Source organism: Malurus melanocephalus, unplaced genomic scaffold (assembly GCF_030028575.1).
Source record: "Malurus melanocephalus ecotype Western Australia unplaced genomic scaffold, MMel_1.1 scaffold_114, whole genome shotgun sequence".
NCBI lineage: Eukaryota > Metazoa > Chordata > Aves > Passeriformes > Maluridae > Malurus > Malurus melanocephalus.
Window position 1 is genome coordinate 1,684,869 of NW_026623346.1, and position 27,850 is coordinate 1,712,718.

The following is a 27,850-nucleotide window of genomic DNA, read 5'->3' on the forward strand; positions in this document are numbered from 1 at the left end:
GTAACTTCACAGTTTGTAGATGGGATTCACAATAGAAACTGATAATGACATTTGGGGGGAAAAGAATGCTGGGACATGAAGTAATTTTGTCAGGCTAAGTGTGGTTGTCACTCCATACACCAAAGTCAGACTGATGTGTGGTTAACACAGTGATAAATTTGGTCTTGCATTTATTTTTTGTTTATGAAGAGGTACCAAACTGTGGCAGTGAATTAGTCTTGAGCTGCATTATTACTAGGAGGTATCTCTTGTGGAATAGAAATGTTGAAATACTGTAGAAAGAATAAAAAGGAGCCTTGAGTTTGACTGCAGACCTCAGCTTCAAAATGTCTATGTTGTGCTTATGCTCTTGATAGTGCTCTCAGTCTTGGTCAGATTTTTCTCCTCAACCAGACTTAAAGACTGTGGTTTATAATGCACAACACTTCTTTACCATGTAAGAAATTAGAAAGTGATTGTGAGATTTGCTATTAAATTATCTAAATCCAACTGTTGCTACTAGATTCTGTACGAGAGGTCTCTGTACTGTATTTCAACCTTGTTTCCATTTTGTAGTGTGGGTGATTAATGKGGTGGAAATTGCTGTTTAATTATGTTATGCCTTTACAAGAGCTGGAGAAAATACACTAAAAGAAATGTGACAAGGCATATAGCAATTTAGAAGTGTCCAAAATTAAGTAGTTGTTACAATTACACTTACTCACTGAAAGTCAGTCTGACTGACCACAGCATAGACCACTGAAGTGTTGATCAAAGTACCCACAGGATCTAGATTTAATTTCTGACCCTGCTACGGATTGCTGCTGTTATACTGGAAAAGATTAGCATGCATCTATGTATGGGAGCAGAAGTAAGATTGTAAAAAGAGTCTTAGTTCTCCTAGGTCTATTTCTCAGCTTACAGATGACAAATGACTTTCTGTAATTAGTGGGGGGAAAAAGTTTAGAAGTTCTCTTGGGTTGTCTGAAAAAACTTTGTGTGGAATAGTCAGTTTTCCAGTCTGACAGACTTTTTTTGCACTGAGAAGAAGGCTGTAATGCATATTAATTATCAGTTGAAGTGTATTTAACTAGATTGTTAAGTGTCAGTATTAATTTTGATTTTTCACACATTTGTTACTCAGACTAGTTTTGTGAAATTATTTGCAATCATATCAGTTGTTAAGGATCCAAAGGTAGCCAGTATTTAATTATGTTACTGTATGAACATATTTGGATTCATTTTGGGATCTGTCTTTGTCAAACATGGAAATACAGTTTTCTAGAATTCCTTAATGAAAATTTCACTATGTGAAGCTTTGTTTTGTTTGCCATCTTACCCTTCTTGATTGCTTTTTTGCTATTTTTATGTTTTACAAAATTAAAATGGATTTGTACATTATTTAGACATGTATTAAAAATAAAAGTGATGTTTCTTTTCAAATGAAATAAATGCATATTATTTCAAACTTCTCAATGCTGTCTGCATGAGGGGTGTGAACAATCACTAGGTTGATGAGTGTCTGGAGTAGCTTTTTTCCTGTCATTCTTTCCCAGTTTTTTTCTGCACATTTTAAGTTTATATTTTATAATATTAAGTTTTCTTCCATGGCTGCTATTACAAACTTGATTCCATTTCCCCTTAATCATCCTCTGAGCATCATCTTTATCTCTCCAAGGAGTTTGTGCTACYGTCACTGCCGGATTTTTTCCTTTGTCCAGCAATATTGGTACAGTCATTCTTTAAATGACAAATTCCTGCTATTTTCCAGCTCCACTGGGCTCTCCTCATGCTGTCCTCTAACCTGCTGGAGTTCCCAAGTGTCCCAAACACCTTTTTGCTCCAGCACAGCCATGCCTCTGCCAGCTCCTCCCTTGCTTTCCAGCTGCCTGAATTCCACCTGCTGTTTCTTGATTCCTAGTTGCTTGATTCCTAGTTTTTTAGCAGAGATTCCTGTTTCCAGTTGCTAGATTGAGTTTACATGAAAACTTTTTTTTGTTGTTGCAGCTTTTCTCCAAAACAAGTGATAGTACCCAGAAATTCTATTTGTGTGAGTGTTATTGAAGGGAAAAATACAGGAGGTGCTCTCTAGGTACACAACTTGATGAAGTCTTTGTGAAAATTCTTACATTTTTAACCACCCTCTCCCCCCTGCCACATGCCTTTGGTTTTCAAGTGTTGAAGGTTTAATGTGGGCCTGAGTTTAGTTTTCCTTCTCAGATATTTGCAGGATGTGGTGATTTGTTGTTTTTTTTTTAAATAAAAGTTTGCACATTTGTGCTCCGCTGGATGCCTGTTAAAAGTATCAGTGTTACAGTGGGGGTGGCTGCCTGTTGTCAGACACTTTTCCATTCAGAGATTTTCAGTCTAATTTTTTTTTTTGTCTCGGGCTGATTTTTCCTGAGAAGAGTTTTAACCATCCTAAAGAATGGTAATATTTTCCCTGCATGGATACCATAGACATGTTGTGATGACTAATCATTTCAGGAATGCAAGATACTGTTACTGTCCTTGTAAAAGTCTTCCCAAATGTCGTCATTGATGTGCTTTTGATAATTGACAGTTGCAGCTTGCTATGATCTGTGAAGATTTGCAAGAGTTCACAAAGTCAAGTGTCGTTTTCACTTCAGGGAGTACTTTGTGACTGAGCCTGTGCTTGTCTTTTCTTTAAGACAACTCTTGTGATTAAGCAGAATCCACGTGTCAATCTTGCTGAGCTGCTGTGCAGGCCCCACCCCAGGGTTCCTGTTGTTCCCTAAAAATGAATGCTTTCAACTGCTTTTAACTAATCAGTTGCAATATTTGAAGTGGGTAAAGGAAATCTTTCAAAGATTTTTAGTGAGAGAACYCCTAGCAGACAGGAGATTTAAAGAAGAAAGCTTAGTGATGCAAATGCAGAGGAATAAAAGCAGTGAGGTGGACTAGGGAAAGAAGCTGGTGGGATTGAGATTGGAAAAAGGATGGAGATAAATTTGATGGAAGCTGAGGAGAAATYGGAAGAGAGTCACTAAAGTGGAGGCAAGGGAAGAGATTTGAGTTTGATGGAAACAAACTGGTTTGGAAAAAACAAGGCAAATTGAAAAATGGAGCSTAGATTTGCAGGGTGAATGATAAACCAACAGCAAGGTGATGCTGTTGTGGATGTATGCATTATTGAAGTGATTGTCAGCAGTTGAACTTGGGAGGACTTTCAGAAGTTACCTAGTTCAGCCCTGATTAAGGCAGGTCTCATGAGACCAGGCTGCCCAGGGCTGTGTGAAGTAGCTTTGAACCTGTACAAGGATGGAGAGTCCATACCCTGTCTTGGCAATTTGTTCCTTGTATTTGACCACTCTTAAAAAGTAGTGCAGTAGCATCAATATCTCTGACTGACCCTTTACCAGCACAGGCCAAGTATACATCTTTCCTCTTCCCCAGAACTCATAGCCCTGTGTGGTTCGTAGTGTTCTCCACTGGGGAGAAAGAGGAGAGCCTGGAAGGGAGTAGCATATCCACTTTTGTCTGAGGGTTCTCGTCCCTGCACAGCAGAGTGACAGAGCAAAGCTGCCGCGTCCCTGTCCCTGAACAGTGAGTGAAAGCTGGGGGCTGGTGTTTGGGAGGATCCCAGTGCTCCAGTCTCTTGTGGGGGATGTACTTCCAAGGTGAGTCTGAACATGAAGTGTTGACACAGAGAGGCAAGAAGGGCATAGACAGGGGTGTGAGTGGGACATAGAAGAAACCAGTAGCAAGAGAAGACTTGGGGACTAGTTGCAGGAGTTGGTGTGGACATGGAAGTATCAATATTAATATTAATAAGTAGATTATTCTGACAAGAAGGATGGAGTTACGATAGTGAAGAGGCATGTCCTGGAAATTTGGTACCATGATGGGACTGAAGAAGAAAACTGGTACTTCAAGGAGAAGGGGTGGAGATGGGGCTAAGGAACTTAGTGGAAGGATGGAGAATTGAGAAAAGGATATATTGGAAGTGACCATTGGAAAGGAGCTAGAATTGGGAGAAACACCAACAGCATTGCTGCCCTCTCATGTGAGGTTGTATGATTGTCCAGGTCATCTGGAATAGAGGAAAGTCATAGACTTTCTTCTGTGTGCAGCGGTTCCCTTCGACTCTTTTTTTCTGTGTGTGGTAGCAACTAGTCAGCCAGCTACAGTAACAAACACTATGAAACAATTTAAACAAATACTATTGCTCGTTCAGCCCTTGAAGTTATCTGGTGTTAGATTTCTTTTTCTTCCAAAGTTGTTATTTAGCCCTTCAGCAATTAGTTCTGCTCAGATTCTGTCAGAACTCTGCAGCTGTCTGCATTGACTGGTTCATTCACAGCTGCCTGAAGGTGAGAGAAGAGCCCTGAGTTCTGGAGGAAGGCAGATGTTAAAGGTACTGGGAATTCTTAAAAGATACTTTGTCTAAGAGAGGGAATACTCATCGAGTAGACCCGAGCTGAAAGGCGTTTGAGGTGCACAATCTGCTGGAATTGTTTCACTTTAGTTCTAGTCAAAACCACTGGTTGTGAAGCCACTCTTTCCTGCTGTGTGAAATGGTCTAGCTGTTTTGCAGCCTGCTTCCATGAGGTGTCCTGAAAACTGAGTGCATGGAAAATACTGACAATACAGACTTGTGTTAACAGTTCAGAGGACAACCAGTCTGTGTACCACTGGCATAAAAATACCACAATTAGTTAAATTAATTTGCTTCAAGCTGGCAGCTCCAGAAAAACAGCCCTTGCAGACTAATCTGGATAAAACTCCTTTTGCTGCTCCTTTGTTTGTTTGGCTTTTTTTTTTTTACTGCAACAGTTTTCTGAACTTACTTGCTGTGTAGTACACGAATGCTGGGCTGCTTCGTTTCAGTGCCTGCTTAGGCTGATTCTGTAGCTGCAGCACGTTGATTTTCGGTTTGTGAGCAAAGTGCCTCCTAAGTAAAAGTTTTCTGCCTGTTTTGAGATGGGGGATGATAAATGAGCGTTTGGGAAAGAAGTTACTTGTCCAAAGTCATAATCATGGACATGGCAGAGGAAGAGGTTGAACTCAGGATTTCTTGTATCTGCATACAAGTCCTTGCCCCTAGATTATAGCATCCGAAACAAACTTTCCTATTTCATTTTCTTCAGAAACATTTATGTAAATGCAATTTAGTCTGGATGGCTTTTCATTTTCTTGTATATTACATATCTTTTAGAGGCCTCATTTTCTGTAAAAGTTTATTTTCCTGAAAAGAATGTTGGGAGGAATTACTCATCTTCTCTTGGATGTTAAAAAAAAAAAAACCATTTCAAATTGTACTTTGGTTTCCATCTTAATTTATCTTCTTTTTGATGCTAGAGTTTTTCAAGGTTCAAATTCCTCATTGCAAACCAATATTTTAATGTCTTTAATGTTCCAAATAGAAATTAGGGAGGATTTTAATATTGGAAGGCATGTTTCTTGCAGAATTATGCACTGATCATTAGTAATGTGTGGGTTTTTTTATTTCTTGTATGATTTTCAATATGAAGAAAGCAGGAGGCTTAAAACCTTCCCAAAGGCACCCTTTCTTTCCATTTCCTTTATTAAACTATCTGTTCCATTAATTGGAAATAAGAAATTTAGCCTGCAGTTCTAGGAAATAGTCTGGCTCGCTATACATTTGGAAATTTATTTTGGAAAATACTGCTTGGGTATAATTTTCAACTACTAAATTAAGTGTGGCAATTTTTTTTTTTAAATACAGTAGGCACTCGGAGTACCTACATGGTCTAATTTTGTGCTCCTTATTCTTTAGTTTTGACAGAAGCACAATTTTCTCAGTGGTCTTTGAGACTGTTAATGAATTGCTTATTTGAGAGCAAATTTCTGGATTGTGAAAATAGTTAAATGTATTTGTAAAGGTACTCAAAAATAAATAAAACTTCCTAGATTATTCTTCTCAGCCTTGAATTATAAAGCAGCAGGTCATAGAACCACACTAAGATTAAAAGCTGTGATATGATCTCCCATATGTTATGTGATCTCCCATATTAAAACACGCCTGGGTAAAAATACGAGTATCCAAAGGGATGGCTGTGTCTGGTTCTGTGAGGTACAGCAGTCACTCCCTAATCACCATCCTCTTGTCTAATTGACAGATTTTATCATGGGATACTTCATTATTTTAAAGCACACACTGTTTTGTTTTGGTTGGTTGGTTTTTTGTTTAAAGAGAAACCTTTCTGGAGAATCTAGGGAAGTAGTTGAATTGTTCAGATAGACTCTCCCAGTGTGTCTTTGTTTTTAAACTTCTTACTGGCACTGGAGAAATCTTTATTTTATACAGATAAAGTCAAGTTGTCATGGGTGACTATGGGTGAATTGTCATCTTTATTTCAATTCTGGGGGCAAACAGGTCATTATTTATACTGTCATTACCACCATTATTCTTTATACATTGGTTAAATAATTTGTATTTAAATGAAATTTAAATGTGGTAGATGCACTTTTATTTACTAACTGCTACCTGAAGTCCTTAACATCTGAGTTAATTGACGGAGTAATACTTAACTATTTCAGATAACTTTTATTCCTTTGGAGTATTTTCCAGATAAGTCAATCATTCTTTGCATCTATTTAATGCAAAATGTAACATAAGATATTTATAGCAGCTGTATAAAAATTGCATTAAAGTGGGATTAACTAGTTCTGGTTCTGTATTTCAATTTTCTGCTTTTTGAATACTTTCCTTCTAGGTCGACAATGTTATTAGCTCAGATAAATCGAGACTCTCAGGGAATGACGGAATTTTCTGGAGGAGGAATGGAGGCCCAGCACGTGACTCTGTGTCTAACAGAAGCGGTAGCTGTGCAAGGTGAACCTTCAGGTTAAAATATCACTAAGTTTTCTGTATTTTCTCTTTGAAATTCGGATAAAACCTCAAAGTTCATGTAGTGTGTTTTGAATTAAAAGTCCAACAGAAAACCATTAACTTAGATTGATTAAGTTCACTAATTTAATTCTGAATGGAAATTATAATTAAGGTAGTAGAAGTGTAAATGTGTCAAAAATATGTGAAACAAAAGAATCTGACTTTATTCTCAGTATAGTCTTACTGGTTTATGCTTTGTGAATTCAGTTTATAGCTAAGCGTGTATTAAACAAATTGAGTTTTAAAATAGATTAATGACTTGAAATTGGCCTAAACTTGATGTTTTCTGATTTTACATGATTAGAAACTCTTTCCTAAATCTGTATTTTTATCTAAATAGCTTTGTGTGTATTTAGAGAAGTGGTGTTGTACAAAACAAAGTTATCAGTACATGTATGTGTGTCATTATTTCACTGTTGGCTCTGATGATTTAATTCATAGTTCTCCTAAAACCTCAGCTGTGTAGTTATTTATTCAGTGACATTGTGTTTTCTTTTTAGTTAAGGTAAATAATAATAATATTCTAGCTGTCATATTTACAGAGCAAAATCTTGGAACATACAACCCTAGTATGTGTATAAGGTTCAAAAACCAGAAAGCAAGTAAGAGCTACTTACTATTATTATTTGTCAAATCAATGTGCTTTGAGGGGATGCAGTAACTTCTGGAGGTCTTTAAGTTGAGATTTCTAGGGTTTCACACCAGTTATAGTGAAGGTGAACTTTTTTCCCTTCCAGATGGTGACAACTTGGAAAACATGGAAGGTGTAAGTTTGCAAGCAGTTACCCTGGCTGATGGCTCCACTGCTTACATACAGCACAATTCTAAAGGTAGGCAAAAGGACTGCACACTGATGGCTATTGAAGTGGTATTCCTCTTTCTAACCCTCTCTTTGGATTGCAAAGTCTGGCAAAATCTGTACAATGCTTCTGAAGTTCCAATTCCTGTTGGAAATTACAGCTATTACAGTAATACCATAGCATAAATACTTTATTTTTGCTACTAATAAGATGCAAAAATGAAATTCAGAACCGAAGTCAAATGAAAGAGAAGTGATCTTCTCCAGATACCAACCAACCCAGATACCAACATTCTGCCTAACAGATAGAACAGCAGACCTTTTCTGTGTTTTGTAATCTCAGAATTTAAAAGCTGTGTACAGTCACACGTGTTTATTACTTACCAAAAATTATTTCTTGTTGATGTTTTATTGTATATTAATCTAGAAAGTGTCAACTGTGTGTTAGAACTGATGTGTTGCACAATTAGAACTCTTAAAAATATTCTGTATATTTCAGATGGTAAATTAATGGATGGCCAAGTGATTCAATTAGAAGATGGTTCTGCTGCTTATGTTCAACATGTACCTATGCCTAAAAGCAGTGAGTGCAATAATACAAGAAATATGTTATAAAATAATGTGTTACTGATGAATATTAATATTAAATAATTAATAATCATTATAATAGCTTGATTTCATATTTTAATGGAAACAGTCATAGAGAGATCTTAGGTATTTTGTAACCTTAGGTATTTAGTATTTAATCTTTCCATCCAGTGGATTCTTTGAACTCTTGCTGAAGTGCTGTAATGTTTCCCTCTGAGCAGGGGACAGCCTGCGTCTGGAAGATGGACAAGCAGTTCAGCTGGAAGATGGAACTACGGCATTTATTCATCACACCTCAAAAGGTAACTGTTTTTCAAGTGGGATTTATTAACACCAGTGTTCAACAGAACTTTAGCAGTATAAAATAGGATACTCTCTAAGATCTATCATCTTACATACTGGGCTTCCCAGTGCTGATTATTTAACTTTGTGAAATCTGAAAATTATTGGAATGAGACTGGTTCAGTTAGTTACTTGGGCCTCATATAACAGTCATAAATGTAATCAAACCCAGTGTATTTCACTGTGTATTTTATCCCAGGAACACATGAAAGTGAGTATATACCATTAGGTAGTAGGGCAGAAAATGTGCCAGCTGGCAGTCAGGAATGCAAATGTGTTTATTCCGGATGATAACTTACATTTCTGTAGAAGATGATTACACTTGTCTTGGAAATAGTGTTACTTCTCTAGAAAAAATCAAATATATAGTTTAAATCTGTTTAAACCGGTGAGACAATTACATTTTACAAACGACAATAGTAAGAGGAAAGAATGTAATATAAAACTCTTTTATTAAAAGTAGTTTTATATTTTGTGTTTCTTTTGCAAATTTGCGCAATTCTCTTCTTAAAATGTGAAATCCATGAATTCTGAAATCTAAAGTAATGATATCAGTAGATCTCTTACATTGTTTTCATTTTATTATGAATGGATTTGAAAGGGAAAGCATATTTGTGTTCTGATTTCCTTTGTAAATAAAGCTAGATCAGTATAATTTTTTTTGTACTTTTGTAAGTGTAGAAATAAAACTATGGGAGGTATTGTCTTGAAAACAAATTCCTGTGTTATTCATGGTATTAAGTGTTTATATTTCTAATATATTTCCTATGTGTGTATGACTTCAGGAGACACTTCCTGAAGAGCAGTAGTTTCTCAGGTAACACATTGCTACTCCTTTCAGAATCCTAACACTTTGCACTATCATTCCTCAGACAGTTATGACCAGAGTGCATTGCAAGCTGTGCAGCTGGAGGATGGAACCACTGCCTACATCCACCACACGGTGCAGATGCCACAGTCAGACACCATTTTAGCCATCCAGGCTGATGGCACAGTGGCAGGACTGCACACAGGAGATGCTGCCATCGATCCAGACACCATCAGTGCTTTGGAACAATACGCAGCCAAGGTACTCTTAAAGGCATTTTTTCTATCCGTCATGTTTTAATGTAGCAGCACAACATATCTTGCAGCATGAGCCAGTTGTCTTTTAAGTAATAAAATTATAACTGAAAGAGTCTCAGATTCGCAGAAGGGAGAAAACCAAATTGTCATGACAGTGCTTTGCTGTCACGAGTAGGTCTGGTGAGTAGTGTTGCATAAAAAGGAGAAAAGATAGAGCACAGAGCTGGAGTCAGATTTAGAAAGCTATTTGGACAGCTAAATAATAATCTTCTCTGTAATACAGCATTGCAAAAGAGTCTCTTGAAAGGAAACTATTTAGAAAGAAGGACGAAGTTAAATTATTCTTTTTCAAACACTATTGCCGATTGTTTTTTTCCTAAACAGGAAGAGTATGGCAAAGACAACACATGGTATGCGGTGTAAAAAAGAAAATTAGGCAGTTACTGAGTTAAGAGAAAACTTCTCTGGTCCATACTTTCAATAGTAAAAATGTAGTATGATGCACAAAATTCATGTTTTTTGCTTTACTGGGCTTCTGTAAAGCATGATGGAAGTAGAGTAATGGGTGATGCAACTTCCATGACTCTATAGTTTAGGAGTGTCCCAGTTGCTGGGTAATTGCCATCAGTGCTTGTATTGTTCTGGAAAAAGAGAAGAGTAAATTTTCAAGTCTGTCCTGTCAGTGTCACTAAGAGTTGTCACATTCTGGGAGAAGGCCAGTAAGGATAATTAAATATCTTATTCACTATTCTTTTCATTATACTTCTGTCTGTTAGAATTGAGAGATCCTAAGGCAGCCAGTCAAATTGTGTTGTGATTGGCTATGCTTTAGCATTTCATGAAATAAAATGTAATTCAATGTTAGTTGAGCTGTAATCACAAGCTTTTAGAACATTCCCTAGCTACTATTTCATTTAGATTAAATCAATCATAACTTTCCCCATCTTAATCAGCAGCCATATTAATCATAATTTCTGGTAAGTTTCTGTTTTGAGAGGGTGAAGAAGAAACAGAAGAAATGCAAATAAATTTGCATTTTCATCCCATTTAACTCAATATGTGTTTTTGAATTCTGTAATGTGAACTTGCTTTCTGTGGTGCACTTGTGTGTAGGAAAAACTTTTCTTTAAGCTTTCATCCTAGAACCTTTTTCTGAAAGGTTCTGCTGGAACCTTTAGGGACAATCAGTGGAAGTGAGTTTCCACTACAACTGGTTTATGTACAAAATCAAATAAGAGCTCAATGGTCAGAACCCTCGATCTTTCTTAAAAGGAGAAATGTGATTTTGTGGCCCTTCTCTGTGTCCATGTACACTTAATAGTGAAGCAAGGTACACTTGTCATAGCAGCTAGTGTTACTTTTAAAGAGGTACAGGAAGAAATTAAATGTACAAGGTAAGTATATTATAGGATTTTATAAAATTTTAAGTACTGCAAAGAATTGCAACTTGTCATTGTACTGGTTTAAGAACTGGGAAACATCAGGTGAAGCTCTTGGGTGATGGGTTCAAGAAAAACAAAGAAGACTTTCAAATAGCATGAAGTTAAGCCACAGCACTGCTTGTAGAGTATTGTGGACACTAATATGTCCTTAGATTCAAGGAGCAGTTACATAAATTCATGGAAGAAAAATGTGTCCATGGCTGTTAGGTAGAAACATGTGACTTCTGGTTCAGGAAGTTGACCAGCCACAAATTGCATGGAGGTTGGGAGAATATTATGGGGAATGCATCACTGTGTGCTTGGCCTGTTTGTTTAGTATTCCCCAGCATCTGCTACTGGCTGCTGTTGGAAATGAAGTAGTGCAGTAGTATGGCCTTTAGTTTGACTCAATGTAGGTGCTCTTCTCTTTTTAATTGAAGGCAGACTAAATCTTTCTTTAGCATAGAAGAGAATGTTTCAGGAGGAGCTCAAAGATTTGCCCTGGAATCTTTTCAGAATTCGTACAATACTGCAAAAGAGAGGTGTAAAGTTGGATGACTTTTTCAGTTTCATTTTTTTAAGGTTTTCTTTCCAAAATGTAAAGGGCAACAAAAATTTACGGGTAGATTTGAAGAGTGGTGGTTCTTCTTTGCTTCCCTGTCCAATGCAACAGGCAGAAACACAAAGATCAATGGGGTTCTCAAGATCAGTGTAGAATATAAAAGAGTTCATACAAGGACATCCAAGCAGACTACCCAGAAGCTCAATGAACATGGTGGAAAATGTACATTTTTCATTGTCCCTCACTTCTGCTTCAGGCATAGTACTATTTTCTCACAACATGCAAAGCACATACAGACTTAACTGTAGTCCTCTAATTTTGGGCTGAGTCAATGCCACCATCCTCCCAAAGCAACCAAGGAAAAAAGAGATCATTGCTCTCTGTCAAGTCAGAAGATGTATGATGGAATTACGAAGAGGTTACAGCCCATACTTTCCTTCCATAACCTGTTTTCCTATGCCAGGAAAAGCTGCTGGCAAAGTACAGTTCCTGGGATTTGTGCATGCCTCAACACATACATGCACATTCTGTTTGGATCATTTGTTTTCAATAGTTGAACAAGTTCTAATTTCATGTCAGCAGTTCTTTGCTCAACCAACAACAGGAAGTTCAGGATGAAGTAATTCAAGTCTTCTTTCTGTGCAGGTTCTCTCCTCTTCCTTTAAAGATTCTGAGGGAGAAGCTCCCAAAATGATACCCAAGAATTACCTGCTTTCTGACTCTCTTTTTTTTCAGTTTCTTTGTAATTCTGCTTGGACACTTTCCCCTTCAGTGTTTTAGCCCAAATTTCCCAAAAGTATATTGCTCATAATTGTCTAATTTAGAGAGAGAGTACGGTCTGTAAACCTTTTGTGGGATGAATTCATCACCGTCTCCAAGCAAACTGCTGGTGGCTGGTGCTTTGGGCAAAATACTTCACACAAGCACCAATGTTCTCAGGAGCCTGCTGTGGCCTCTTGGGTGAAGGAGCATGAGCAGCCCAGGGCAGGGAGCGTTCCTGCCAAACTGTTTTAGAGAAGAATAGAATCACTTAGAGCAGGCTTAGGTGCATCAGTCTCAGCCCTGAATATAGTGGATGCAGAGAGTATTGTGAATGCCTGTGCTTAATACAGAGACAATTAAGGAATGGGAAACAATGCAGAGTGTACTTTAACTTTTTATACAGTGACTAAGAAGATCTTGTTCTTTGAGTTGCTGCATGTGAGACTGTTTGGGATGTTTTTTTAAAGTGGGTAATTATTTTTTTTATTTAAATAAAAAATTCACATTTACATCTAGCAGACTGAAATATTTTTATGAGCTGATTGGAAACAGCAATGCCTTTCTCCTGCTGGAGACTGTTTAAAAACAAACCTATGTAGCAATAACCAAGTCCTTGCTTAATTGTAACTAGTCTAGTTCAAATTGAGATGTGCTAAGACAATGTGCTACAACACAAAAGCAGTTGTGCTGTTTAAAAGAAGTACATTCTGCTTAACAAGGAGAGATATGCCTTTATAATAAAATAAGTAAATGTTTGGGTTTTTTTTTTTATCAGAACTCAAAATTGTCACACTTACTGATTTGTTGTAATACTTTTGTCTATTAATTTAGTCTATTAATTAACATACTTAGTTCTTGAAGTCTTTCCTAGCCTGTTATAAAACAACTTTGCTGTGCTCACTTTCCCTCTTCTGTAAGGCAGGTGCTGCAGGTGATGTTTATCATGCACTAGAGGATAACCATGTTCCAAGAGGGAGCTAGAGAGCTATGAAACAGTAAACCTCCAAGAACTGTCTGTAAGCCTCTGTTTCTCACATGAATGAAAATAACCTGTAAATGTTTTTCCCATTTCAACTTTGTTTTTCAGGTGTCTATTGATGGAAATGACACTGTTAGTAGCACAGGAATGATAGGTGAAAATGAACAAGATAAAAAAATGCAGGTATGTGCCTAATACAAAATAATTAAGTRTAATTATTAAGTATATTAATTTCTTTTGTCTTCTCTGCCCAGCAAGGTGCGTGATGGGGAGCTCTGTAGCCATGAACTGGGTTCTGCTGCTACCTTTCAGAAGTTACAGATTTCAGACTATACAGATAGATTATATTATCTCTGTACAAGATCCTGCCACAAAATTTTTAAAAGGATCTTCAATACTTACTGTTTTCTAGGGATTTTTTTCCTGTTAAAAGGTGATTTTAAATTATTCTGAAGATTTTTCAAGCTGTCCTGAGTATTTAATCAGTGAGAATGTTTTTCAGAAGTTCTTTTCCAGAGAAGGGCCTGACTTTTGATAGTATTTAAAGCAGAAAGAATGCTGTCTCAATTAATAAATTTCTTCTAAGACAGACAATTCCAGGCATATGTCTGGAATTGTTCTCTCTTTGATGACTTACTTGGATTCCATTTGCCCTGTTATGTTCTCTGACTTCTGTAGCAGGTTTCATAAGGAATCAGTTGTTAAGAGTGTTGCTCCTACAGAATGCTGAAAGAAAAATACTTCCATTTATTTTTTTGGATCCATTTTGCTMGTACATGGAAGTGTAAAAACCTTTTAATGTGAAAAGATTAACTTAAAAGTTCAAATGGTAATGGAAAATACAGGTGCAACTTACTAAGTTCAAGCTTTTTTTCCTGACATCTATAAAACTATGTTAGAAGAATGGTATTTAACATTATAATACATTTTACTAAAGGGAAAGACAAAGAAAAATGTATTCTGGGCCTCAAATATACAACAACAAAAATAATCCTAAAACCTTTACACCCTCACATGTTAAGATGACAAAATCAAAAATAGAAAAGCCATTGCATTTTGAATGGGGCTTCTCTGGACAAACCTTTACTCCTTTTTGCCTAATTTAAGAAATGGTGAATTAGACTAGGAGGAAAAATATCTTCCAAGATTAAAATACATTATCTGTGAAAGGAACAATTATAGGTTCACCTCTTGACGGCTCAAATTTTCTATTAATAATTTTTCACAAGTTACATCCCACAATATTTAAAGCTGCAGACACTTCACTTTTGCCTGTGTGGCTTGACTGTGGAAGGAGAGCATCGCTAATACATGCATTATTTACTGTATTGGACTATATTCCAAAAAACTGAAATTAAGAAATTCAGAGGGTTTGCTCTCTTGTAGGTTGGAATAGGGATACATCCCCAATGAAAGGCAAAATTCAAGGAAGAGTAAGACAAAATCTTTGTTGCTTTTACCTGAAGGAAGAGCCTATTAAGCCAAATTACCTGTAACCAGTATCCACCTAAATAGGAATTTTGGCCTCAGCCCCAAAGCAAACTGAATGTGGAGGTGGTTTTATCTTATACATATATGGCAACATATGTGCATATGGAAATGTGCCAATCTTATGGAGCATTATATGTTCCAAACAAAACAAGATYTGATATTTCAAAAAGGCAGTGAGGCTTAGTCTCAAATTCTGACCCTTATAAGATGATTACAGCTGGCCTTCAGTTGAAGGGGCCAAGAGCTATCAATTATGTATAACAATATAAATCAATCTTATATCTTGATTTAAGTATTCTTGTAACTCATTCTGTATTAATATATATTAATATATATGAAATAATCTCATATTTAGATATAGAATTAAATAGGTTGTATATTTACAAACATTTTAAGTCCACAGGTAACAGAACAGATGTTATACTGTTAAGTCACTCAGTCTTTCATGTGATGAGATAGGTGTTTCACCAAAGAAAAAAAGCAGAAAATCTCTTTGTGATTTCTACATGGCAAAACAAAAGACTCTGTGTGCCCAAATGGATATCTCACTGTTTCCTTTCCAAACTGTCGTACCCATCTGTTCACAATACACACTTTGGTTATATGATTCTGCTTTCATGTGTGCAGTAGAAAAAGATGATCCGAGATCTTTGTTTTTCTGCTGTGCTACCTCTCTGAACTCAGGATGCATTTTGGATCTCTTAAAAATAAGTTTGTTAAAATTCTGTTTATTTATTCTATTTAAAAGTATGTGAAGTAGACAGTTCTCAGGAAGTTTCACATTATCATAAAGGTGCTTTATTTCCCCCCACTTTTTGTATCCATCTTAATATTGGTAAGATTATGGCTGGTTATTTCCTTGCAGAGATCAGCACGTTACAGAACTGTTTTTGTTTTCTTTTAAACTTCGGCATGCTTGAACTTTATAGCAGAACTTAGCAAGTAGGTGCATATTTTTATATGCTGGAACAGCAAAGAAATAGTAGTAGATTTACTAAGATATAAAAAAAATCAGTGCTTCAGTGCAATGTTCTTTTGACAGTTTGGTATAGAATTGGATCTGTAAGAAAAGGGGAGTGGTTTAAAAGGACAGACCTTTTGAAATAGTCTTGATTGCTTTGCATACCATTTTACCAAAATGCTTATGTTTGGGCTTCTGCCCGTGTGTTCAGTCTGTATAAATGCGTCTTGCATGTCAGTGTGTGAAGAAGCCTTTACAAGGGTTTTCAGTTGCCTCCTGAAGCTATTCTGGATATTTTCCTGCTGTCATGCCAGTAGGGAGAGTAGAACCTAGCTCACGTTGCTCCAATTAGCTTGATCAAAATACATGCATGGCAGACCAAGTACAAAATGCTTTCCTTCATTTTCAAAAAGTGCTCATTCTAAGGACATTTCATTATTGTTTGGCCTTTCCATGAACTTATCTTTGAGGGTGGTCTGATTTATGGCTAATCTCCCTTAGGAACAGATCTAGCACCTCAGATGTAATCCAAGACTTGTCGGACTATTAATTTGGTCATTTTATCACTGTGCTTAGATTTTAAGTTATTTGTCTTTGCTATTTGGCTAATTAATGTAAGCTTTTAAATTTGCTAGGTACAAGTAAATGTGTTTTATAGTTTCCATCATGAGAATTTGATTTTCAGTTATTTATTTTTCATTTATTTATTTCGGACTCAGAAATATATGGCATGGCAAAGAGAAACAAAAGAAACCTGTCAGAATGTCAGAATCAGCTCTGGTTTGATATCAATATAAAGTGTGTAACTTCTCTGATCTATCTTGGTGGTTGGGTTTTTTTTGGTGTGTGGTTTGGTTGGGCCTTTTAAATTTTTTTTTTCCTCTTTCACTTAAGATTGTCTTGCAAGGACATGGAACAAGAGTGACTGCAAAATCTCAACAAACTGGAGAGAAGGCCTTTCGCTGTGATTATGATGGCTGTGGAAAGCTGTACACAACAGCTCACCATCTTAAGGTGATGAGATGTAAAATGGACATTGGTACTTTGTAGACGTGATTTTTTTTTGAGAGATTAAGTGGTTAAAAGTAGTAGAAATCAAGAGAGAGGGTTGCAATGGGGCTGTTTTGTCAAATGTTTATTGGATTGATTTTACAGTAAGTAGTGGTGCTCAGATGAGTTGCTTAGTGTTTTGGATAGATGCAGTTGTGGGATTCCATTCAGCTGCTGTGCTGCTAGCATGTTGAGGTTGTTTCCACCAGCAGTGACACAGAAATTCTGGACTCCAGCATTCACTTTATCAACTTTACATGTATGCATGATCATGCAAAAATTCCAGTTTTTGAAATAATTTCACTATCATAGTAGAAAGTGAGACTCTTGAAAACTAATATTCAAAGTGAAAAGCTGGAACATCTTTTCTTTTACAGACGGCAACTTGTTAATTCTCTTCCTTTTTTAAAATAAGGTAAAGGAATTACTGAAATGGTAAATGGTGTAGGGCTGCTCACATTCCAGCTGAAGCCGAGACAATCCCTTGATGAGGTAATCTCCTCACAGTGCTGCCTCATCTCTGACTAAATACAGGAGTCAGTGAGTAGTTGGCTTTATGAGTCACTTGCTAAAATCATGTCCTTGCTGTAGAGGTTTAATGCAATATAAGAGGATCATTGGAAGCATTCAGTGAAGTCAAAAAATCAGATAGAGAGTGGACTCTGAGGCATATTTGCCTACTGTCTTTAATGTAGTTACATGATGGCAGCTCTGCATGCCTGGACAGAAGTGTTTTGTGCAAAAACAGACTGGAAAGATCAGGTTAGACCTGGAAAAAGGCATCTTTAGTTTTAGGGAAAACACTTTTTTTTTCTTTCATCACTGAAATAAACAGACACTTGAATGTGAATCTTAGTAAGATAAATAAAACACGTTGACTTTGAGAATGAGCTGCTTCTGTGCTGAAGTAACCAGATACAGCATTTCATTAAGTCACTGTTTTGGATGTCAACAGGTGCATGAAAGGTCTCACACAGGAGACAGACCGTATCAGTGCGAACATCCTGGGTGTGGCAAAGCCTTTGCAACAGGTAATCTTTTGCAGACTAGCTCCTCCTGCTTGTTAGTGCTTGGCTGTGAATAAAGTAAGTTTTTAACTGCTGGGAAGGTTGGGAGAACTGGAAAAAACCTCATCTTTTCAGCTAGTGTAGCAATAGAAAAGAAAGAGGATTTAACACTTACTCAAGGGTCAATGAGGTGAAGCACTCAACATTTCCTTACTCTTTGCCTGTCATGCTACAGTCAAACTGTATGTTAAAAAATAGGCCTTTCTGACCATTAGACTAATAGCAAAAGCTAAATGAGGTGATAAAGGAAAGCTGAACCTGTAGGCTTAAGGCAGATTCTTGATCTTCTGGTCTAAATTTGAAAGGAACTTTGATAGAAGATGCTGGTTTAAGTGTTCTTTATTGAATTTGTATCAGAGTGATGTCTGTTGTGAAGTGAACTCTACATTTCGTAACTCTCTCAAATTACTCTGCTCAAAAATGATGCTCTCCCTGAGATTAATTTTTTTTTGTGCAAAGTGCAATTATCAGGAATGAAACATGGAAGAAAATGAAATAGCAAAACTTGTTTCAAATTTTATTCTTTTACTTTGAATGTAAATTAGTATAATACTTAGGAAGGTTGGGCTCTATTTTTTTAAATAAGGTATTTTTTTTAAAAAGCTTCATCTGATCTAATATGTTTAATACGGTTTCTTTGAATGGAAATGAGCAAAGTAAATGCAGATGCAACAAGTCAAAAGGGAAACAACTTCACTTGAAACTGAGTTTATTTTAGATGTAAAAGTGAATTAATGTTCAGCTTGGTTCACATGCTTCATGCTTTTGAAAACATCAATAGGTATTTCAGTAGTTTTGGAGAGAGCACTGAAATTAAAGCAGATGCCATTTTCAGATTTTGTTTTGTAGAAATGCATACATCACTTGTGGGTACAAGTGAAATTCAGGTTCATTTTCTAAAATGGCTGTTTCAGGCTTCTTTAGTCATTGTCTTTTCAGAAAGGTGCTGAAAGGAAAATCTTGGTAAAATGCTCATTGCAAAATAATTTATAGAGGGCATGATCCAAAGTTCACTTCAGACTGGTAGAGTTTTTGATGACCACGAGTCTTTAAAGGTAATCTTAAAGAGGATGAGTGTCTATGACTGCCTTTGGTTAGCACCTATATATGTGATTCTACTGCTGATTTCATTAGTCGTATTGTTTTTCCTATCAGCAAATAATTAAATGTCATTTTGATGACAGCAGTGGGAAGAGGTAAGAATGAGATGAAAGGCAGAGCATATGGCTTCCTCAGAAGGCAGAATAAATATTTGTCCACATTAAAATAATTGCAACTTATCCTTCTGAAGGGAAGGAGAAGCATTATGGAAGTGTATTTTCTTCATCTATGAAGGATGAAAGAATTTCTAAACTGTTATCCAGAGATCTACTGACCCACAGGGTAGAATGAAGTATTTATGAAGAATGAAAGAGCAAATTTTGCTCATCAGCATTCCTGATTGGAATGGCAAGCCCAGCTTTTGCTGGGGATGGTTTATGAGTGTCCTGATTTGGTGCTTATGCTCTGATAACATCCTTTCTGATCTCCAGGGTATGGGTTAAAAAGTCATGTGCGAACACACACTGGTGAAAAGCCTTATCGGTGCACAGAAGAGAATTGCACCAAATCCTTCAAGACTTCTGGAGACCTGCAGAAGCACATTCGAACCCACACAGGTACTATCATCACACGAGACTTTTTTGGTAATTCACTTAGGTGGATTTTTAGTTTGTTTTCTTTCCTCATTCTGTGACTTTATACTTACAAAATCAGCCTGTGTATATTCTCTTTCTGAAGCCCAGTGAGCTCAGCAGCATTTCAGTATGGTAAGCATTTACTGCAAATCCAGTATGCTTTTCTTGGTAAAAGTGCTTAAGCATTGACACTGCTATTGCAAATGCACTAACTTTTAGCAGTGCCTCATTTACATTGTCACTGAGTCATTTGTTGCCTTTACAGTTTTGTCTGCAGCTGTAACAGAAAAAGGAACTTTTCCTCAATAATCTATTTTGCCCTTTAGAAATGGCTTCAATGTTCCTCAGTTTTGGTGCTTTAATACAACTCTCATGCCAGTTTCTGAGCTTGTTATCCTGATTTCCCATCTCTGCTTCCAGCAGATAAACAAAAATATCATAAAAAACAGCTGTGACTAAAACTTGCAAAGGCACAAAAATAAAATATTAATTTTGTTTAAAAACATTAAATTGAAAACCAAACCATGGATTCTAGACAGCACACACTACACTGCAAAACTCTGTGGGTGGACACATATGTAAACAAGTTTGCTCAATGTCTCCTTTGTATGTAGGAAGAACAATCTAWTGCTTGTTAACCTATTCCATTGTCTATTTATGTTTCTGCTAGAAYGCTGACAAGTTTTTCTGTGAACTTTCTGATTCTTAGAGAGTCAAGAAGAAAAAATAAAATAAATAGGGGTTTGGATTCTTTAATAATTAAAAATAACGATATGGGAGGGTGGAATGTCAGTACAGGCAATAAAAATTGTAGAATCTCAAGATTACATTAAGATATTTCTGCTTTTTTGGACTTCCGTACAAAGAGAATCTRTTGGGATTAGTCCTATCTGGATTTTTAAACATCAGGATAAACGTGTCATCTCTTAGTTCTAGAAGAGCACTGTTGATATTTATCTAGTACAGACTATGAACTGAAAAGTTTCTGTAGTATGGGGAACTTCATTAGCTGTGGATTGTTTTCTTCTTTATGGCCACAAAAGTTGTGTGGTAAATTAATCTTTCTCTATTTGGCAGTTGAGACAAAAGACTTGAGCCAGCCCTATGTAACCTACCCACCTGAACAATATTTGTGATAGAAATACAATCTCGCAGCAGTCCAGGGACCGGAGGTGTCTTATTTCAGATTTATGAGTGTTTTAAGGAATCTAAGGAATGAGAAAAAAATTGCAGCAGCTCCTTTGTGCAGGAGGACGGAGCCATATATGCTCATGGCTTAAGCAAGCTGCAGCAGAGCACGTGATGGAGGCAGGTCCGGGTTCTCTCACTCTCTCCCATGGTTTAGAAACTTTTCCCTTCCTCTAGGATGTAGATCAGGGTGAGCACTTTCTTCATTTTCTGCCTGTTTTAACCAGAAGTGACTTTTCTCTCTCTTTGAGTAGCAGTCAATTCCCACTTTCAGTGCCATCAAATGCTTGCCTTGGGTTTCTCCGTGACTTCCCCGTGACTAGGCACAGCTCTGGGATCAGAAAAGCTGCTGTGGATGGTACATCGTGCTGCAGTGGGGTAGAGCTGCAAGACTTTGCATTTCTAGTGTTGGAATTCTCTGTCACCTGGAAACAGGTCGCTTTGCTAGAAAGTACATTAGAATTTGAAAAGGCCCCTTCAGGGACCGGTCGGGCGACATTCCTGCGGGCATTGTTCAAGAGCGATCTGTTTTGGTTTCTAGTGCAGGGTCTGTTGCTGGGTGGGGCTGGCTCTGCAGCCCTGCTGCTTTCCAACGTGTTTGGGGTCCTGGCTGAAGCCGGAATTAGGGGAGCCATGGTAACACAACACTGAGGGCGTGCAGGGGAATACACACTGCTTTGGCAGGAAACTGGAAAATCTTCCCAAAACAGCTGCTCGAAGGAGTGAATAGTAGTTTCCTCTGCCAAGGAGTGAACTACTTTGGAGTTTCGTGGTATTACTGTCTATCAGGAGTTATGCTTTTATTTTTAAGTACCTAATGTTGTATCTTTAGTGGTGTTTTGCTCTCTCTTTCTCTCATATTCTGCTTTTTGGTAAACAGCACAGTGTGGGGAATGTACTTGGTTCTAGAAGTGGGAAATTACACCAGGACAGCCTGTAAGTGGCTCGAGCTTTCTCCAAACTTAACCCCCTTTGATTCAATAGATATGAAAGGTCTGGGTTACTGGAGTGTTATTGGTTGGCCTTGTTTCCTATTCAGTGAAATGGTTGGGGGCAGTGATGTGAGTTATTGTGCTTAAGCTTATTTTATGTGAATAGACTTACTTTAAAAGAACCTGTATTTGTGATTTGCTTTGTTTTGGGGGTTTGAAACTTGAGTTTCATGGCTGCCTCTCTTTAGAAAATTTTTAAGGTTAAGAGCTTTCTGTAACAAGTAATACTAATCCACGTTTATCCTGGTTGTATGTTAAATCATGAAAGTATTTTTTCATTTTAAGAAGCAAAAATGACAAATGTAAACAGTATGATACTCTGGGTTTGGATAATATATGTATGAATTGGGGAAGTTGTTAAGTAGTTGTTAGATTTTGGGCAGTGTGGAAGCTAATCCAAGAACTGAATCTGTGCTATACATGTTAAAGTACTAACTAAATGCGTCATAATTTAGCTTACAGACTGTGTGTTTTTCCTGAATTTTGCCAGTTTTGGCTAAACTAGAATACTGCACAGTAGCATGTTCATGGTCTTTCTGACTGAGGATCTCAAAGATAGAATTAGGTTGCTTTAGATTCCTACATTCAATCTAAGTATAATTTTAGATTTTCATTATTTTATAACTTTTGCATGTGTACCTTTTCTTGTCTTTTTTTCAGGTGAAAGGCCTTTTAAGTGTCCCTTTGAAGGATGTGGCAGGTCATTCACAACATCTAATATTAGAAAGGTTCACATCAGGACACATACAGGCGAAAGGCCTTATTACTGTACAGAGCCGGGATGTGGGAGAGCTTTTGCCAGTGCAACTAATTATAAGAATCATGTGAGAATACACACAGGTATATGAGTGATTTATTGTATTTTGAAATGGAATCTGCTTGGGAAAGGCTGCGTCATTGTCCTTGCAAACGATGTTTTGGTGTATTGTAATTGGGTATAGTCATATAAATATGACTTGCCTTGGTCCTTCTGTTTGAGCCTCTTTTCCCCTCAGCTGAGGATACTTAAGCAGTTAGATTTCCCACCTTGCTGTCAAGGCAGAATAATTTTGGTTTACATACAAAGTTTTTTAAACTGGACATTGGGCTAAATCCTTAATATGATTCTGGGGTATGCCTCCGTTGTGAGCTCTTTCTTAAATAAATATCAGTAAAGGACAAGTCTGAGCTTAACTTGGGCTCATTGTTATGAGTCACCCTTTCATCCCAACTGTGTTTTCCTTGCTGCTGGAACTGTGGTCAAAACTTCCGTTTTTATAGACTGGATGTGAAAATACTTTTCCAACTTGATTTTCAGGGCTAGTAAGCAGAAATAATAAGCACTAATTTGAAGGTTCTAAAATGAAAATGCCAGTGATAGCCATATCATCTTGGTAGCATTATATATTTTATAGAAACACAGACAAGCTTCATAAAGGAATGTTTTGTATCTTGGTTTATATTTTTAGTTTATATTGTAATTTGGGCACTTGTTTCATTGATTTTTAAATGAAAGGTGTTTCTGTATGAAACCATAATTGTTTATACACATGCTTTCTATGGATTTCTTAAGAGGTTTAAAGATTCAAATGTGATACTAGTCAATCAGCATGTCTGATCATTGAGGAGATTTATGGGGCTTCCAGTAATAAAAGAACAAAGTTCTCAGTACAATAACAAACTGAAAGTGCAGCTTTCAGCCTGTATCATTCCATCTTCATCAAAAGGATGTTTTAGATGAAGCGATAGGGAGAAAAATGGCCCAAATTTGTACAGCCACTAGTTCTTTGAAAAAGACAGTAAGAGGTTGCATTGATAATCTTTGTGAGGTTGAGCTTATGTGTTGCCTTTGAAATTTAAGTATGGTTGTTAATGAAGGTGTGACCCTAAATATAATTTGCTGGCAACTTTTTCCTGTGCATCCTGAATAAAGTTCTCTTTCCCTCTGTTGTTTTTCTGTGCAGGGGAGAAGCCCTATGTCTGTACAGTTCCTGGCTGTGACAAACGTTTCACAGAGTATTCCAGTTTATACAAACATCATGTTGTACATACTCATTCCAAACCATACAACTGCAATCACTGCGGGAAAACCTACAAGCAGATCTCCACCCTTGCTATGCACAAACGGACAGCACACAATGACACAGAGCCCATTGAGGAAGAACAAGAGGCTTTCTTTGAGCCACCTCCAGGTTAGAATTTCAGTCGTTGAATCTCTTGTTGTGAAAAAAAAAAAAAAAAAGGGCTGGATGGTATTTTGCTGGGTGTTTTTGATAGCCAAAGAAATTCAAGCATACATAAAAAATTAAAGCACTTCATAAAGGTATATTAATTTCTCTGTAAGACCTTTTAGAGTAGTAGGCAACTTGTAAACAGAAATTGCAGGAGTAATTGGCCTGAAAATAAACTCATTTATAGCAGTCATGGGGTTAAGGGAGAAATTTGAGTTGCAGTCTCAGCAAACCTGCTAAAAACATGAATGTGGGGAAGTGACCAGAGAGAATCTAAGCCAATTACAAACCTACTGGAATTTTGTTAGGGATTTTTCCAAGAGTATAAATGTAACATCATGGCTGTTGACAGTCTTTTGTGTGGAAGTAAAAGTTCTACCTTAAGAAAAGAAAAATCTGGTTTTGTAACACAGTGATATGGGCTAGTTTTGTTGTGGTTTAGAGCAGTTTCTGTAAACTGACCTAGAGGCAGAGATGAAAATGTGCTGCTGTGCTGCAGTACTCCTCAGAGTATGCTGTTTGTGGTACCATGGGTATTGAATCGTGACTGTGAAGGATTAGACTGAAGGAAATACTGTGATAGGGCAAACACCACTTGTCAAATTGTGATTTTTAGATGTGACTGAAGATCAGAAATATCCATACAAACTGTTTTGGTTAGAAAAGTTGTTTTTCTACATGTTAGTGGGAAACTGCACTGAATGCCTCAAGCAGACTTGCTATACGCTAATTCCTTCTTTTAAAGGAATGATAAGATTCCTTTGCTGAGGTTAAACATTTATCAAGATAATGAACTTACTTAAATCTTCACACACAGGCATCGCTGTGTTCTTCTGTATGTTTGTTAATTAATAACTTTTAAAAAAAAATTAATTATGTTTGCATGAAGTCCCTTGCTTAGAGAGGTTAAGATTTATAGAATGAATTAGAAATGTTTGTCACATTTTAGTATTTGCTTATAAAGTAAATGTATAGTTTCTTTATATGTACTATGTACGTGTCTTAAAACTCATTGCTAGAAGATTATACCCCCATGTTCCAAAAATAAAACTTTCTGATTTCTGGTATCTTTCCTTCTTTTATTTTTCTCATCTTTCCACTAAATTTTTCTGTTGGATTGTTTAAAACCTTCAAACAAGACTGGGACTTAATCCTTCCTCTCCTGGTATCATTTAGAGTATGTTAAGTATCCTCTTTTTGCCTTCTTTGTATCCAATAGGTCAAGGTGAAGATGTGCTCAAAGGCTCCCAGATCACCTATGTGACAGGTGTTGAGGGAGAAGATGTCATTTCTGCACAGGTTGCTACAGTTACTCAGTCAGGATTAGGCCAACAAGTAGCATTAATATCCCAGGATGGAACCCAACATGTAAGTAACCACAGTGTTCAAGTGCTGACAAAACCATGCTGAGGCACATGTTTGCAGCTTTTCCAAGGGCTTTCTGAAATCAGTGATATTTGTAGATTTCTTAAGGAAAGAAACTTCTTTGGCACTGGGTCAGGATATGTTTAGGGTTTTGCCTCTTGCGGAATACCTAAATGAAACTACACATTCTGACACGTGGAATTGTATTAACACAAAGTTTGGAGTTTGGTCTCTCCTTATTGTCTTTATCACTCTGAAAAGGGCTGTTTTAACGATTGGTATATATGCAGCCTGTTTCTGATGTTTCTCAGAATTCCCAGATTATGCTAATAATATCTGATGGGCATCTTCAGTGTCTTGTCTACACACACTTTGGTGAGGTCAAGAGGTGGGAAGTCTTTTCAGTCCGAGTGCTTCCTTTACAAGCAGTTAGGTTGGTAGTGTGCAGTTCTTACCATTTCTAACACAAACTAAAGAATAAGGAATACTTTGATATTATTTTCCACTGGAAATTCCTGTGGGTGTATTTTTCTAAGGATTTCCATGGATATATATTTTTAAGGATTCTATATGAAATTTCTTTAGAAGAGAATTTCAGTACAGCTCTCTTGATTCTCTGTGGCAATATATTAAAGGCTTATGGCAGGGCAGCCGAAATTCAAGTAAAATATGAAGGATATATTTTGAATTAAAAAAAAAATGAAATATTCGAGGAGACTGTTACATTACCAGCTCTGGACACTGCAGTGATACTGAATAACTGGCATTTTTGCCCCCTAAAAAGAAGGCCTGCTGAAACCTTGACATAAAGAGTTCTCGCATTTATTGAGGTTGTGCTTCAGCTTGAATTCAGTTCTGGGATTTATTACCTTGTAAATCAGAGATCAAATTATGTATCTCATGCCCTATTACATTTATACTGGAGACATCAGTAATTTATATCATTAATTTGTTATGGATTGTTTATTTGTGGTTTAAATTCTCAGCCCTCATAGGCCTCTTTAGTATTTCCATCAAGATCAAAGTATGTCAAGTGGTACCAGCTTGAATCCCATAGACCTTTGTGTAAGACACATGCATAGATAATCTATTATGCTGTTATTTGGGATACTCTCTCATTAACATGGAGTTGTAGACTCTGGGATTATAGTACAACCTCTTTCTTACTACTGAGAGCTATATTCTTTTCTGTAAACAGGTCAGTATATCTAAAAGGTCATGAACCGTTAGATCCCATCAGTGAGGCAAATAGAATGAGGGCTCTGACTCGAGCAGCAATCCAAGCCTTTTTGCCTCAGGAGTTACTCTGTGTTCCAGGTGAACATATCCCAGGCAGACATGCAGACCATCGGCAATACCATCACTATGGTGACACAAGATGGCACCACCATCACAGTCCCTGCCCACGACGCCGTCATCTCCTCTGCAGGAACGCATTCTGTAGCGATGGTCACTGCAGAGGGCACCGAGGGACAGCAGGTGAGACATTGGCCAGCATTCATGTTGTAATGTCCTTCAAGAGCTGGTGTGAAATATCACCTGAGCCATCAAGTTCTGTCACTGATGTGGATATATCTCAGCAAAGCAGTTTGCAACACCTGGTCAACACATTCCCCTCATTAGTGTCTGATGTATTCTACTCCAGTGCTATACATTAGCAGATGGCAGAATATTTTTAAAACAATTGGGCACCAAGAAAAAATTCTGAGGTACCAGTCATGTAAAATAAGACCTAGAAATACCAAGCATTTTCCCCAAAGTCACATAGTAAATGAGTGGCAGAACTAAGAATAAAATCCAATATGAACTCTAATTTTATTGGTTCATATTATGGGACTCTAATTTATTTGACACATAGGAAATATTTGTGTAAGTATCTATCTATGAATATACAGACAAAGCAGCTGATCTTCTCACAGAAATTTGATTATATCTCTAAGTTAAAATGCATTCTGCTATTCTGAAATTGCACCACATGAAAATGAAGTTTTCTTTTTTCTCTGAATTTATTGAATTACTGCAGTCCTGAGGATATTTATATTTTAAGAGCTAGTAGATAACTTAGAGAATTGTGGCATGTTTTCGTTTGCATAATACAATTATGCTCATGAGCAATCACAGCTTTGATTGTAACTGTGAAGGCAGTGGTGGGTGTGAGGTCAGGTGCAGGAACAGATCTGCCATGCAGATGATTCTCTCCCTTTGGTCTTGAAGGTTGCTATTGTGGCCCAGGACTTAGCAGCGTTTCATAGTGCCTCCTCAGAAATGGGACACCAGCAGCATGGACACCATCTAGTGACTACAGAAACTAGACCTGTTACATTGTTGGCCACATCCAATGGGACACAAATAGCAGTGCAGGTAAGATGGGAACAAATGTTTTTTTGAAATGTTTCTTATGCTAGAGCTAGAAATTCCTAGTCAGGTAACAAAATTATTCAAATAATATTCATTTCCCTGAAAAAAATTAGCCCAC

General features: G+C 37.1%; 1 protein-coding gene across 5 annotated transcripts in view; it reads left to right on the forward strand.

The window, feature by feature from the left end:
- The window catches only part of ZNF143 (zinc finger protein 143), a 42,831-nt gene that overhangs the window by 5,424 nt on the left and 9,557 nt on the right, over positions 1-27,850 (forward strand). For 3 of the 5 annotated variants that reach the window (XM_057369724.1, XM_057369722.1, XM_057369723.1), the window contains exons 2-15: positions 6,681-6,811; positions 7,594-7,686; positions 8,155-8,238; positions 8,465-8,545; positions 9,458-9,654; positions 13,483-13,557; positions 16,721-16,840; positions 17,832-17,907; positions 19,476-19,601; positions 22,460-22,639; positions 23,743-23,970; positions 25,229-25,377; positions 26,692-26,853; positions 27,589-27,735. In XM_057369724.1, coding sequence (XP_057225707.1) covers positions 6,688-6,811; positions 7,594-7,686; positions 8,155-8,238; positions 8,465-8,545; positions 9,458-9,654; positions 13,483-13,557; positions 16,721-16,840; positions 17,832-17,907; positions 19,476-19,601; positions 22,460-22,639; positions 23,743-23,970; positions 25,229-25,377; positions 26,692-26,853; positions 27,589-27,735 — 1,842 coding nt within the window. In that variant the 5' untranslated portion in view covers positions 6,681-6,687. The remainder of the gene's footprint in view (positions 1-6,680; positions 6,812-7,593; positions 7,687-8,154; positions 8,239-8,464; positions 8,546-9,457; positions 9,655-13,482; positions 13,558-16,720; positions 16,841-17,831; positions 17,908-19,475; positions 19,602-22,459; positions 22,640-23,742; positions 23,971-25,228; positions 25,378-26,691; positions 26,854-27,588; positions 27,736-27,850) is intronic. The other 2 variants (XM_057369725.1, XM_057369726.1) reach the window with 2 other exon arrangements.